General features: G+C 41.7%; 1 protein-coding gene across 2 annotated transcripts in view; it reads left to right on the top strand.

The window, feature by feature from the left end:
• Positions 1 to 1,738: 1,738 nt before the first annotated feature.
• prpf8 (pre-mRNA processing factor 8) overlaps positions 1,739 to 15,086 on the top strand; it is a 43,804-nt gene continuing 30,456 nt past the window's right edge. Inside the window, exons 1-9 of one of the 2 annotated variants that reach the window (XM_041196800.1) lie at positions 1,739 to 1,888; positions 5,498 to 5,602; positions 6,090 to 6,258; positions 7,342 to 7,506; positions 8,030 to 8,248; positions 10,011 to 10,223; positions 11,792 to 11,917; positions 13,848 to 13,953; positions 14,074 to 14,384. In XM_041196800.1, the coding sequence (XP_041052734.1) occupies positions 5,509 to 5,602; positions 6,090 to 6,258; positions 7,342 to 7,506; positions 8,030 to 8,248; positions 10,011 to 10,223; positions 11,792 to 11,917; positions 13,848 to 13,953; positions 14,074 to 14,384 (1,403 nt within the window). In that variant the 5' untranslated portion in view covers positions 1,739 to 1,888; positions 5,498 to 5,508. The remainder of the gene's footprint in view (positions 1,889 to 5,497; positions 5,603 to 6,089; positions 6,259 to 7,341; positions 7,507 to 8,029; positions 8,249 to 10,010; positions 10,224 to 11,791; positions 11,918 to 13,847; positions 13,954 to 14,073; positions 14,385 to 15,086) is intronic. The other variant, XM_041196801.1, reaches the window with a different exon arrangement.

Genomic DNA, 15,086 nt, shown 5'->3' with positions numbered 1-15,086 from the left:
ACATTTTTAGATGTGCCTGATGCTGCTCCTGGCTTGCCCCCTTGCCCTCTTCACTGGTCACTTGGCTGGTCTACCATCGTCCATCCACCACAAACTTGAACTTTCCCTCCTTCCCTGCATTTCCACCACTCCACCTCTCTCCTCTTTTAAGACCCTTCTTAAAATCTAACTCTTTAACCAAGCTTTTTGTCATGAATTCTAATGCTTCCCTTGTACTCGTTCCAGTGTAAATTTTAAATTAAGCTCCTGTGCAGCACCTTGAGACATCTTCCTAAGATAAATACACAATGCAAATTATTGTTATTGCTCTCCTGACCAGCCTCACTTCATCTCATCTAGAACGCTGTTTCTCTTCACCAATCATACAGAGGTCCTGCAATGCATCTAAATTTTTCATCCCTTCCCTGCCTTGCCCATCTCGATCTTTGTAACCTCCTCCAGCCCTACATCATCCCTGGAGCTCATTGTTCCTTTGATTCTGGACTTATGGTGCATCCCGCCCCATACCACTCCTGGCCCTAACAATGGCAGCTGTGCATTCAGCCATCCAGCTGTTTGCTGCACTCTGGGAGTCCCTCCTTGTACCAATTTGCCTCTCCTCCTTCAAGACCCTATATTTTAAGACCCACCTCCTTGATCAAGCTTATGGCCAACCCCGCTACCATCTCCTTCTTTGACTCAGTGCACTCATGTGAAGCACTTTGAGGCTTTTTTTTATGTTAAGGTGCCAAATATTGCCTTTTCTGTGCACACACAATGCATGAAATTTAGCTTCATTGCTCATGGCCAAAGGTTGGCAAAGTATCTCTAACTGTGAAGCGTTAGCTTTTCTTCTTCACTTTCAGGCGCTGGCAGCTCTAACGTCCACTTCACTTTTTGGAACATTTCGCTCTTTCTAAAGGTGGCTTGTTTTTCCTGACCAAGGGTTTACCTGGAAAAACTCAGCAGGTCTGGCAGCATCGGCGAAGAAGAAAAGAGTCGACGTTTCGAGTCCTCGTGACCCTTCGACAGAACTGAGTGAATCTTAGGAAAGTGGTGAAGTATAAGCTGGTTTAAGGTGGGGGTTGGGTGGGGGGGGGGGGGGGGGGGGGGGGGGGGAAGAAGTGGAGTGGGGGGGGGGGCGGTGGTGGTGGTGTGGTTGTAGGGACAAGCAAGCAGTGATAAGGAGCAGATCATCAAAAGATGTCAACGACAAAAGAACAAAAGAGTGCCCTACCATCCATTCTTAATTAGCACATTCGTTTAGATAATATCACCACCTTCAACACCTCTTTGTTCCTTTGTGACATCTTTTGATGATCTGCTCCTTCTCACTGCTTGCTTGTCCCTACAACCACACCGCCCCCCTCCACCTCCACTTCTCTCCCCCCCACCCACCCAACACCACCCAACCCCCACCTTAAACCAGCTTATATTTCACCCCTCTCCTTAGATTCACTCAAGTTCTGTGGAAGGGTCACGAGGACTCGAAACGTCAACTCTTTTCTTCTCCGCCGATGCTGCCAGACCTGCTGAGTTTTTCCAGCTAATTCTGTTTGTTGTTGTTGTTGTGGATTTCCAGCATCCGCAGTTTTTTTTGTTTTTACCCAAGGGTTTCCCTGGAGCGGCTGGGGATGGCTGTGTTCTGTATGGGCGGGCAGGCTGTCAATCGGAAACACCGGGCCAATGGGAGGTCCGCTTGGGCAGCGGAAGTGCCGCCCCCCCCCCCCCCCCCTCCCCCCCCCTGGTTTCCGGCTGGCCGTGCGTCGGTGCCTCGCTCGCTGGCGGAGTTGATGGCGCCTGAGGCCTGGTCGGCGAAGAGGGAATAAAAGCGTTTTCTTTCGCTCGGTCTTCACCGTCCGGCCGCAGGGGGACGAGCGGGCGGATCGGGGTTAATTCTGTGAGCCGGGTACGCGGGGGTGGGGGTCTGGCTTGGAAGTGAATGGCGGGCGGGCGCTGCTGATCTCCGTGGCTCGGCTGGGCCTAGGCTGCGGCCTAGCTGGTTTGGTGCTGGGGTTTGGGGTTGGGGGTTGGGGTTCGGTGCTGGGGTTTGGTGCTGGGGTTTGGTGCTGGGGTTGGGGGTTGGGGGTTGGGGTTGGGGGTTGGGGTTCGGTGCTGGGGTTTGGTGCTGGGGTTTGGGGTTGGGGTTTGGGGTTGGGGGTTGGGGTTCGGTGCTGGGGTTTGGTGCTGGGGTTTGGTGCTGGGGTTGGGGTTGGGGGTTGGGGTTGGGGGTTGGGGTTGGGGGTTGGGGTTTGGGGTTGGGGTTCGGTGCTGGGGTTTGGTGCTGGGGTTTGGGGTTGGGGTTTGGGGTTGGGGGTTGGGGTTTGGTGCTGGGGTTTGGTGCTGGGGTTTGGGGTTGGGGTTCGGTGCTGGGGTTTGGGGTTGGGGTTTGGGGTTGGGGGTTGGGGTTGGGGTTTGGTGCTGGGGTTTGGTGCTGGGGTTTGGGGTTGGGGTTCGGTGCTGGGGTTTGGGGTTGGGGTTTGGGGTTGGGGTTGGGGTTGGGGGTTGTGGGGGGGGGGGTGGTCCTGCAGGAAGGGCCTCGCCTCGAGCAGCTCATGCCGGGCTGGTGGGGGTGGCGGGGGGGGGGGGGGGGTGCTGTCATCTGCAGGAGAGGTGGGCAGAAGCGCAGCTGTTTAGTGCTTAATCTCCCCATTGTACCCCCCCCCCCCCCCCCCCCTCCTCCCCCCCGCAATAGGGAGAGACTGACATGATCTGCCTCAGGTGTTACCATTAAACACCGTTAGTACTGCCACATATTTATCCACAAATACAAATTATTTAATTTATCCCCAAATATAAATCAGAGTAAATGTAGCATCGCCTAGAACGCATTGCCCGAATGGGTGGCAGGAGCGGATAGGGTGGCAGGAGCAGATAGGGTGGCAGGAGCAGATAGGGTGGCAGGAGCAGATAGGGTGGCAGGAGCGGATAGGGTGGCAGGAGCAGATAGGGTGGTAGGAGCAGATAGGGTGGCAGGAGCAGAAAGGGTGGTAGGAGCAGATAGGGTGGTAGGAGCAGATAGGGTGGCAGGAGCAGATAGGGTGGCAGGAGCAGATAGGGTGGCAGGAGCAGAAAGGGTGGCAGGAGCAGATAGGGTGGCAGGAGCAGATAGGGTGGCAGGAGCAGAAAGGGTGGCAGGAGCAGATAGGGTGGCAGGAGCAGATAGGGTGGCAGGAGCAGAAAGGGTGGTAGGAGCAGAAAGGGTGGCAGGAGCAGAAAGGGTGGCAGGAGCAGAAAGGGTGGTAGGAGCAGAAAGGGTGGCAGGAGCAGATAGGGTGGCAGGAGCAGATAGGGTGGCAGGAGCAGATAGGGTGGCAGGAGCAGATAGGGTGGCAGGAGCAGAAAGGGTGGTAGGAGCAGAAAGGGTGGCAGGAGCAGATAGGGTGGCAGGAGCAGATAGGGTGGCAGGAGCAGATAGGGTGGCAGGAGCAGAAAGGGTGGCAGGAGCAGATAGGGTGGCAGGAGCAGAAAGGGTGGCAGGAGCAGATAGGGTGGCAGGAGCAGATAGGGTGGCAGGAGCAGATAGGGTGGCAGGAGCAGATTGGGGTCCTAACTCTCAATGGGGAATTGCACCTCTTACTTAAAAAAGGAGAAAAGGAAATGCAGAGCTATGGGGGGACCAGCGAGGGAGAGGGGTCTGTTTGTTCGTGAAGCAAAATACAGTGGATGCTGGAAATCTGAAACAAAAGTAGAAAAAATAGGTCAAGCAGCATCTGTACTAGAGAATCAGGTTATGTTTCAGGTTGAAGAGTTTTTGTCAGAACTCATTCAAAGAGCTGGCAAAGGCAGGTGGGGTATATAGCCTCCTGTGCTCTGTCGTTCTATGATTTAATAACATCTTGAGTAGGTTACATTTATTTTAAAGTTTTATATTTATTTTGGTAAATAGAAGAAAATTGATCTAAGTCTTTATATCGTAAAACTTCTCCCCGATAAAGCTGGAAAGTCTTCCCGAAACCTCCTTATATCTTCTAAAAGTTAGGGAGGTATAGAATAGCAGTGCACAAGTAAATTGTTGCCCCACTGCCGCAAGCATACTGAAAATTTGTAAATGTTCAGCCCGTTTTGTGCTGGGTCCTTGGGGAGTTTATGTATGTTTAAATCAGTTTGGTGCTTGTCATTCATATGCTTGCAACTATGTAAAGGTAACAGAATGGGATGTTTGGTATAAATGTTGTATTTGGTGGAAAATTGCTGTATAAAAGCTTTTTTTTCCTTGGGGAAAGTTAACAAAAACAAAATACTGTCAATGCTAGAGATCTTAAACAACAGAAAATGCTGGAAATACTCAGCAGGCCAGGCTGCATTTGCGGAGAAAGAAACAATTAACATTTCAGTAAACGTAACTTGGGTTTTGTCTCAAACACCATTATTGCTTTTGGGGGTGCTGGGTAAAATAATCTAGTTGGTATTTATTAGTTCCAGATATCACTCTGTAATTGTAATATATAAAAACACAATACTTTGGAGTGCATGAGTTATGTAAACAAATGGATCAGCCATTCTGTACCAAAATGTTAACACAAATAGCAATCAGATGAACGATCAGTTCATCTTTTTGGTGGCATTGGTTGAGAGGCTTGTTGTCCAGGACACCAAAAGAACTGCATCTGTCTCTTCAAATTGTGTTGGGTTTGATGTTTACTCCAGCTTTATACCTCATTGAGAGGACAATGCAGCACACACTCTTCTGCACTACTGTCAGGTGGGGTTATGAACTCACCTTAATTTTTGAGGGCAAATCCATAATCTTTTGGTTCACGTAGAAATGCAAGCAACTGAACCTGACATAGCAACTGGGATCTAAGAGTGTTACATGAAAAATGTTGATTGCCTTTTTTCTAAAATATTGTTCAGAACTTAATTTGCACATTCAAAACATCAGAAGAGTTTAGAACAGGTGTTTAGTGTTTGCAATTGCAAATATAGGTGTTAAGAAAATTAAAGCTGCTACATACCCATCCTCATGCGTAAAGATAACAAGACACAACTTTTAATACATTTGGTGTATTTATCTGTGGGAAAAACTAATGCATCAGAGGAAACTTCTTTGATGAAAATGTAAAATTCTCCAGATCCTCAGATCTGTAGTTGCAGATTATACATGTTGGATTGGGTGAAAATGAACTGGATATCAGTATATGAAGACCCATTGACATTTAATCAGAACCAGTTTAATTCATATCCGCCTTCATGTTGCCGCTGGTTTGGGATTATGTCATTACAATGAGTAAAAATTAACTCTATACTAGCCACCTATGCACATTGGATCTCATGCAATAGTCATTTTATTATTCCAGTTATCAATCTCAATTAACATATTTACGGAAGTTATTTTTAAACTTTTAACACAAGTGTATGGATGTTAAATGCACATGGGCAAAATAATTTTAATTAGGAGCCACCTCATTTAATATCTTGGCTAAATGAACAACACGGCTTAACCGATCTGCAAACTATAATTCTTCACGTGGATTTGTAGATAATTAAAGAAATTAAATCTTTTTTTTCCCCTCAGAATCTACCAATATGGCAGCGTTTCAGTACAGGGCCGCACCCGGGCCCAATCCGGTTCCAGTCCCTGTACCTGATTACATGTCTGAGGAAAAACTGCAAGAGAAGGGTAGGAAATTTCTAAATTAATGTGGTTGATAATGATACAGAAAGGAATATAGTTATGAATGTATTAATCCTGTACAATCTTTCCCCCATAATTGAAACAAAGTACTCCTTCAGTAAAAATTTGTTTGATGTTTTGTGCGCTGTTGTAAGTTGGGGCCTGTAGCTAGGTTTGATGTTGTGTCCTCAGGACAAACCATAATGCCTGATTCATCAGCTTGCCCTCTTAGTTGAAAAGGAAAATGCAGGGCAATGGTAAGATAGTTTGCAGGGAAACGGCCAAAGTAATGGGCACCTCTTCGTGCCTGGTTTGTTCACTCTAGATTTTGGTTTTTGCTTATACTCCAGCATTTCTTCTGATTAGCTGTTGATTAAGTCATGGAACTTTTTTTCTAAGGAGCTGTGACACTTTTTTAAAAAATGGTAGTCAATCACAAATTTTCTAGTGTCACCTCACCTCTTCATTTTTCATTATTAAACTATTTTTCCAGCCAGGAAATGGCAGCAACTTCAGGCTAAACGGTATGCTGAGAAGAGAAAATTTGGATTTGTGGATGCTCAGAAGGAGGACATGCCCCCTGAGCATGTCCGAAAGATCATTCGTGATCATGGTGACATGACAAACCGGAAATTCAGGCACGACAAGAGAGTCTATCTTGGGTAAGAAAATTGTTCAATATGGAGAACGATAGTAGTTTCACATTGATCTTGAAATTATGCTCTGGGATGCGATGTTTAATGTTTTGTTCTTGAATTCTGCTTTCTACTATTTTAAAGGAAGCATTAACCCATTTTTGGTTTAAACAGTAAGCAGTTCGATGATATCCCAGAGCATAATTTTAGGGCCATTTTTAATGCATGATTGCATGGTTACTAGATTGTCTTGACCTCCAGCGCTCATCTTTGTGAGTACAAACGTTTGCACAGAAGACTGTTCTGAGGTATGATTGGGTCGGTGGTGGGGGAGTGCAGGTGGTATGGGAAAGTAAAGACCTGAAATCCAGAATGACTGACAGAATTGGATATTACATGAGCAACATATGGATATTGTATAAATTGCCTACTATAAAGATTGCAAACCTAAAGCCCTATTTTAATAGTGGTTATTTCTGGTTTTGTACTATTTTGACTGATCTTTAAATGACACCTTGGCTCTAGATTTTGACTCTTTCCCCGTCTAGAATTCTTGCCAGTGATGGAGTCAGTATGTTGGGATGAAAGGAGGAATTGAATTAAAGACTACTGCTTTAGTGGAGTTAGACTTGTAGTCTTTTTAAGCTGCATGTATACAAATCCAGAGAAAATTAATAAATTCAAAATTGCTACATTTGTGCATACTGTTCTTATGTTAGTTGTAATAGCTTTCTTTACAGATGACATTGAGGAAACTCACCAAAATAAATTGCAGCTTTACTTGTGACTGAACTTATCCTATTTATCAATGGAAATTTATATCCATATTTGAGAGTTTATTTAATAGCTTCAAATGTACCTATTTTCAAAATCGCGGAGTGTCATTTTGTATTCGAATTTAAAGAATCAGTGTCTGCTAGCCAATTATAGTGAAACATGATCCTCATCTAAAATATTAAGCTAATTGTTTATCTTAGGAATTAAACTTGATTATTTTTCTCTAATATACAATTAAATTATGTAATATTAATATCAAGCTTGTCATCACAGTGAGGCTGTTTAACTAAGGCTAATGTATTGCAATTGTCTTTTTTCCCCCTCCCTCCCCAGTGCTTTGAAATACATGCCACATGCTGTTCTGAAACTACTGGAGAACATGCCTATGCCATGGGAGCAGATCAGGGATGTTTCGGTTTTGTACCACATCACAGGTGCAATCTCATTTGTTAATGAGATTCCATGGGTTATTGAACCGGTTTACATATCTCAGTGGGGGTAAGAAAATTGTTGGATTTTTCACGAGTTTGCAGCAGAAGCATATCTGCATTTATTTTTGAAGTATTTTTGTGAAGTTCTGCCCATAATCATCTTGGAATCAAATTAGACGATATAAGGCTGATCAGTTTTGTGGCTGTCAGTGTTTTCCATAATTAATGGTACATGATTTTTGTCAAAAAATTAGGACTTAATACCTGTTATTGTTTTTAAAGATAAGACTTGCTCATTTCAGTTATTTCAGTTGAAGTTGTTCAATATATGTTCTCAACAAAACATAATTCATTCCAGTTTATGCATTCATCTTTCAGAAACTATCTGCTTCGATTTTTTATTCATAAAATAATTTTCAATAGTGAATTTATAGTTAACAGTAAACCTGAGAAACATATTTCCTGATTGAACATTTTTATATCTCAGTGGAAAAATCTTTCACCATGTTGTTATATGATAAGGAGCTGCATTTTGCCATTGAGAGGACATTTTAGTAATGAAATGCAATAACAGAGTAACTTCTCATTAGAACCATGTGGATTATGATGAGACGTGAAAAACGTGATAGACGACATTTCAAAAGGATGAGGTTTCCTCCTTTCGATGATGAGGAGCCTCCACTAGATTATGCAGATAATATACTTGATGTGGAGCCACTCGAAGCAATACAAATGGAACTTGATTCAGAAGAGGATGGACCAGTGGCTGAGTGGTTATATGATCACCAACCACTGAAAGACAACCCAAAGTAAGGCTTTGCGTCTTATTGTACATTGATGTAATGAAAGATTGAAAGCCCGACAAAGTAGTTAAATGAAACTGAAACAATCGTTTGATTTAAATTATTAGCAAGTACATTTGTAGAACAATGCAAATTAAAACCCTGCTGCTAGAAATGGTATATGCACCTAGTTTAATTGAAGTGATTTCACTTGTTGTGAATGAGCAATTACCTGTGACATCATTAGGGTTCAAAACAAGAGGATAAACTGAGATTGTATCTGTTACTTTTCATCATTCCACAGGTGCTGTTTGGTCAGTTCTCAAGTGAAAAGAAAAATTGTATTTCATAGGATGTTCTTTTTAATAAGAGTAATAATGCATGACAGCCTTACCATTTGATGCAGTAAATTAATTGCTGCTTGCAGATTTAAATCAATTTAATGGACTTATTGCAAGTGCAGCAATATGCCAGTAGGCCAAAATTGCGGAAAGAACTGACATATAAATTTCACAATTCTCGATCTGAAGGTCTGGATTTAGCGATGGATTATGGCCAAACTGTCAGCGTTCACTGTCACTACTCCACTGAAACTAACAGCAACTTCAGAAATTTGCACGTGTGTGGAATAACATGGAAATCTCAAAGTTACTGTCAGTGATTCTACGTTCCTCCAGAGGACGTACTGTTGAGGTCCCCCAGAATCTAATCCCTAAGCAATGAGTGAATTGACAAAAACTTGGAAAAAGTTACACCTTATTGAATGAAGTGTCACTGAGTTTTTAATTGCGTATTAACTTCATAATTACTGCTAAATACCCTCACTGACCCTGAAAAGGTAATTTCATATTTGTGGAATATCAGATTTCTCCATTAGGATAAATTCCACATTTTTTAAATGTTTTTTTTGGTATTTTAGCCTCTATTTAAATCCAATCATCATTTTATTTGTTACCTGAAGACTTCAATTAAGAGTGTTGATAATCAGTGGTTTTTTTTACTGGTTTGCTCTCAGAATACTTCAGTATTATTGCCTGCTTGCCGACATCACTGCTGCTGCGCGTCATGAGATCCCCTTAACTTGGTGCAAAATTTAAACTGCCATTGAGAAAGGGGAAGCCCACACCACAGGTTTTGCTAGATCCTTATGGGCAGCTTTCTTTGAGGTCAGCAGCGAGCTCCTTCACTTTGCCACTGACCGCAAAATCTAGCTCATAACAAAATGCGGTAAAGCACCATTCTGTCTAGCCTATAGAAGTAAAATAAGATTAAAAATGTTTTGTTCAGCTATGGTCCTACTTCCATCATTAGGTGACTGCTAGAAAATAGACATGTGGGCACTTTAGGTGAGGGCTTGTTGGTGAGGCTTCCAAGGCCTAATAGCATGCTAACATTTAATTGTTTGGCTTGCACATGATGATTGACCACTATTGCGGTTCAAGAATGTTGCTGGAACGTGTAGACACAGATCCCAAATTAAATGACTGGCTTCAGGAGAAGAACATGTTACAGGTGATCAAAGTTGGCCTCTTCATGTTCCTTTCATGTTTCATTATTGGTAATGAAATTCTCAGCATTAGTAACTTTGATTTTGAGAGTGCTTATTTTTACTCTGTGCTATAGTTAGAATTGGTTTCACTAATACTACTTTGTTGAAATGAGAAAATCATAATTAAGCTAATCTGTTCAGCTACCTGTCAATGTGCAACCATTGTGATTCACTATGATATTGATTTATACATTTATCTTAGAAATTGTTTGAATTGAGAATTATTTTGTCCCAATTTAGGTATGTAAATGGATCTACTTATCGTCGCTGGCAGTTTACTTTACCGATGATGTCCACTCTTTATCGCCTGGCTAATCAGTTGCTCACTGACTTAGTGGATGACAACTACTTCTATCTGTTTGATCTGAAAGCATTTTTTACTTCCAAAGCTCTCAACATGGCAATTCCAGGCGGACCAAAGTTCGAGCCTCTGGTTCGGGATGTGAATCTTCAGTAAGGACTTTGTTTTGAATCCTGTGTCAAGATATTAAGTGAGCTGTGAATTTAGTTGCTTGCCAGTAGTATTTCTATTAGGTTGAACAGTGGCTAACTACAGCCACAGTTTAACAGTAATCAGGAGCATTCCGCCCATCCTACATGTGAACCATCTAAAACTTTCCTACATGTTCCCCATGTCCTCTAATTGTTCAGATATCTAATTTTGTTTCAAAATGATTTATGCATTCTGTTTCAACAACAGTGTATGACAGAATTCCACATTCTAACTATGCAGGTATTTTTTTTAACATTCACTTTAACTTTTTTATTTACTATTCACTGTCTTGTTACAATTTTACTGACCAGCAGACACAATCTCCATAAATTAGCATCAGCTTTGTAATCTCGATCTCAGTCAGCTCAGCCTCTAACTTTCTTCACCCTGCTGAATAAGTCCTAACTGCTTTAATCTCCTTCATAACAACATTTTGAAAATATCTTGGTGAGTTTGTGCCTTTCATTCTGTACCTTTCCTATTGCTTTTATATCATTCGTATGAAAGATGGCCAAAACTGCATTGTACTCACAACTGCGACCTAATAGAGGCCATGTACAAGCTCAACGTTACCTCCTATGCCTCTAAGGTACAAAGTCAAGGATTCCAATTGTTTTTTAACAGCTTTACCTACTTTCACAGCTTCAATCACTTGTGTACCTACACGGTGAGATCCCTCTGTCTCTATTTTTTGTTAAATTTTGCCATCGAATCTGCATTTTATTTCCCAGTTGATAACTTCACTTTTATAGTGCATCTATTCTTACCAGTTAATTTATTTGTATATAGTAAACAAGATGAATATCTTTGGAATACCACTTGCCAGGTTTTTGTATTTTGGGATTTTTTTTAACTCCTTTTTTTCCCCCCTCCAATTATCTAGCTATGTTGTCATGTTCCTCCTTTCCCTTTAATTTCTAGTGCTAATCATTACCTTAATTTCATAAGGTGGTACCTTATCAAACGATTTTTGATTATTTTGAGGTTTATTGGTGGTGTTCTGCAGCCACCTCCATGAGGTTTTGCACATATTTGGTTGACTATTGAGCGATACGTTTACAGCATAGAAGTGAACTGATTTTACACTACATACTGTACATAACTAAACGTGTCATTGCTATCGAGTAATCGTAAGCTAGAAAAGTGTAAGTTTTGAACATGAGGACACTGTGTCATTGCGAAGCTGTTGGCTGTAAAGTCATGTTCCAGTCAAATTGATTCCTGGTCTGACCTTTGCCATACAGGAGCTTTTGCTCCTGGCTGTGGGTTGGGAGAAGGTGGTTGGGGAAATCAGCAGATGACCCCCCTGCAACCACTGGCAGTTGGCTTACATCCTGGTTTAAAAATAGAAATTCTGCGCTTCGACTTGCATGTTTTTTTGAGGCCATTCATCTTGTGCTGAGCTATTATGTTTAAATAGCAGGAAGTCAGTATTCTTTGAATTTCATGATTTTCAACTTGCCTCCAGTTGTTAAAGAATTGAAATATTATAGCTTTGATCATTTGAATTTTGGTTTACCTCTGTTAGAGATGAAGACTGGAATGAATTCAATGACATCAACAAGATCATCATTAGACAACCAATCAGAACAGAATATAAAATAGCATTCCCATACCTGTACAACAATCTCCCCCATCACGTTCATCTCACCTGGTGAGTAGACAAGTGTAAACCATTTTATACCTGTCCTGGATTTAGAATGTACACCATAAGCATATAAATTTCAAGATAAATTATGTACATTTGTTACTGTTAGTAGGTCAGGAAATTAGAAAACTTTTGAAACGTTCATCTTCTAAATTACATTTTGCTGGGTCTGTAATAATGGCTCATAACCTACAGGGTGTCGTAATTGGGAGGTACCCTACAGATGTTCTCTCCCCCCCCCCCGCCCCATAAAAAAGTCCCAGGTAAGGATTGCCTGGGACTGCAGCGGTTCAAGAAGACAGCTCACCATCACCTTCTGAAGAGCAATTAGGGATGGGCAATAAATGCTGACCTAGCCAGTGATGTGCACATTCCATGAATGACTTTTTAAAAATTGTCCAGGAAGTTCAAGCTTCCATTGGGCAATTGCCCTGCAATCAGAACCATCCGAAAGTATGGTTTAAATGGCAAACTTCTGATGTTTCCAACTGCCTCACAGTAATAGTTACTCAGGAAACGTTGGTAGAATCAAAACCATTTCTAACTCTTGGGTAACTATAGCACTTACCCACTATGGGACCAACCCCTACTGACCGCCCCGATTTTTTTAATTCTCTTTTTATTCCCCCCCCGCACCACCACCATTGACCAACCCTCCCTGACAACCTCCCCACTCCCTGAATCGTGCCCACTTGCTCCTCCTTGGTTTCTGAAAGTAGCTGGATGTTTATGACAGCTTGTGTCATTAAAAAAGGGGGGTGTGGCTTCCTTCTGACCCTCCAGCCCTCAACTGAAGGCCTGAGGAGTGCGCTGTCCTACATAGTTCTTGCCCGGCCTAAGCCGGAAGATCAAGCGAGAAAGGATCAGCTTCCTAGGGAACTAGGAGCGGAGTGGCAATCTGACTTGGATTGCCACTCCACAGAAGCTCAGGTCCAATATTTCGTTGTAATATGGAGTCCCTTTAATGTTACGGTTTGTTTATTGTGTCTGTGTTTGCATGATTAGTGATAATTTGCAACAATACCCTTATGTTATTTATTTTTATATTTTAAAAACACAATCATCTGCACATCCTCATGACTCCTTATAATCCATTCAGTCTTTCAAATATTATTGTTATTTGTAGCAAACTTGCAAAATGGTTTTTTTTTGTGGAGTGATACAATGCATTAAAATTATGTCAGCGTGCTAGGTAGTGCGTTTCTTTCCCCCTGACAGGTCTACCTAAAACAGCTTTGAGTAGCCTTGGTTGAAACTATATTGCCTTAAAAGAAAGTTATGCATGCACAGATAGACCTGGGAAGTAGAAAATTAACTAACTATTAAACTTGAATTATGAAAGAAGGTTTTATTTCAAAATTCCCAATGGCTCAGTCAATAAGAGTACAACTGAACAATATTGAACACAAGATCCCTGTGCTTCTGATTAAGCAGATTTCACTTAAGATAGGAGCTGGGCTATGGAATTGGGTTTGGTATCCCAAGGACTTGGAGGAGAAAGTATGTCATGTTTGGGGGGGTTACTATTGCAAGGGGTTGATAGGTTATTGGGGGTAGGAGGGGTGCAGATTTCAAGTTACTTACAGGTCAGCTCTGATCTTATTAAATGGTGGACCAGGCTCGAGGGACTGAATGGCGTACTCCTGCTCCTTGTTCATACATTTGTATCCAGTGAATTTTGTTGGGAAGTAGATATATATGAGTGTTAGGCAATGGTATGATTGGTGCGATGCCCTGTGATGAAATTGCCCCCAGTAATCAAAGTCTTGAAGAGTAGACCTTTTAACATCCATGAGTCTGTTCCCCAATAGAATTGAGCTTTGAAACAGTAAAGGAAGAAATTTAACACAAAAAAGCATATTCTGAAGGAGGGGTCTGCTAAATTTGGTTTTGCTGTTATTTTAGCCTTGATTTTAATATTTTATTTGGATTTTAGGTACCACACACCCAATGTTGTGTTCATTAAAACTGAAGATCCAGATTTGCCAGCTTTTTACTTTGACCCGTTGATTAATCCAATCTCACACAGACACTCTGTTAAGGTAATCAACTCTATGCTAGAGTCGCCTTGCTATTGCAATAAATTTCTACTTTTTTAACCAGTTTAGTTGCTGAAATACAATGAACAGAAGATTATCACATGCTTTTGCATTTCATTTCAGAGTCAGGAACCATTACCGGATGATGATGAAGAGTTTGAACTTCCTGATTGTATGGAACCATTCCTGAAAGATTCTCCTTTGTATTCTGATCATACTGCCAATGGCATAGCATTGCTTTGGGCACCAAGACCATTTAACTTGAGGTCTGGAAAGACAAGGAGAGCACTTGACATCCCATTAGTTAAGAACTGGTACCGTGAGCACTGTCCAGCAGGGCAGCCAGTCAAAGTTAGGGTTTCTTATCAGAAACTCCTCAAGTACTATGTACTGAATGCACTTAAACACAGACCACCCAAAGCACAAAAGAAAAGGTTTGTTGAAAGTTCTGTAATTTTGTTTTGTTCAAAGAGTGCAAACCAATGCAATGAAAAAATAAATATTTTGCATCTATGTAATCTAACTTTATTTAATGACTAGTAAATTGTCAGCTTCTGAGAATCCGTAATGTAGGAAGTAAAATTAGAGGAAACTCCAGACTTGCACAGAGAAGAGAGGGTGGAAGAGCAAATGATCAGCAGTGCTGGTGCAAGCCATCAGTCTCGGATGATAAAGGCTTCTAATTCTTTGCCTGACACTTGAACATGTCTGCTATTCAAGGACTGGTGCTGGACAGCTTGATTGTGCTAGATTGACAAAGGAAACTAGATTGATCTCATCATAACTTTTGTTACCCTAATCACTAAATAGTATTAACTGCATAATAAATCCATTGTCCCTCATATATAAAAGTAACAAATGACTTCTGTACAAAATAGGAGGAGGAATTATTCATTTTTATAGATGTGGTGGTGATAGATGTTGATTCTGGGGAATAGAATATTTTTTTCTGTTTTGGCCATCCATTCTCAACAGCAAGTATTCCTTTGCATGATATAACACTTGTAATAGATGGCTGGCAGAAATGCTGAATGTAGTTCTTTCTACTCCCCTGATTATATACCGGCTAAATGTGCCATTCCAACCTGTTTATGTTGACCTTTACAGTGAACAGAGATACTTTCTTTGTCTCATCT

The sequence above is a fragment of the Carcharodon carcharias genome, chromosome 10 (assembly GCF_017639515.1).
Source record: "Carcharodon carcharias isolate sCarCar2 chromosome 10, sCarCar2.pri, whole genome shotgun sequence".
NCBI classification, from domain to species: Eukaryota; Metazoa; Chordata; class Chondrichthyes; order Lamniformes; family Lamnidae; genus Carcharodon; species Carcharodon carcharias.
This window is presented reverse-complemented; position numbering and strand designations above follow the sequence as displayed.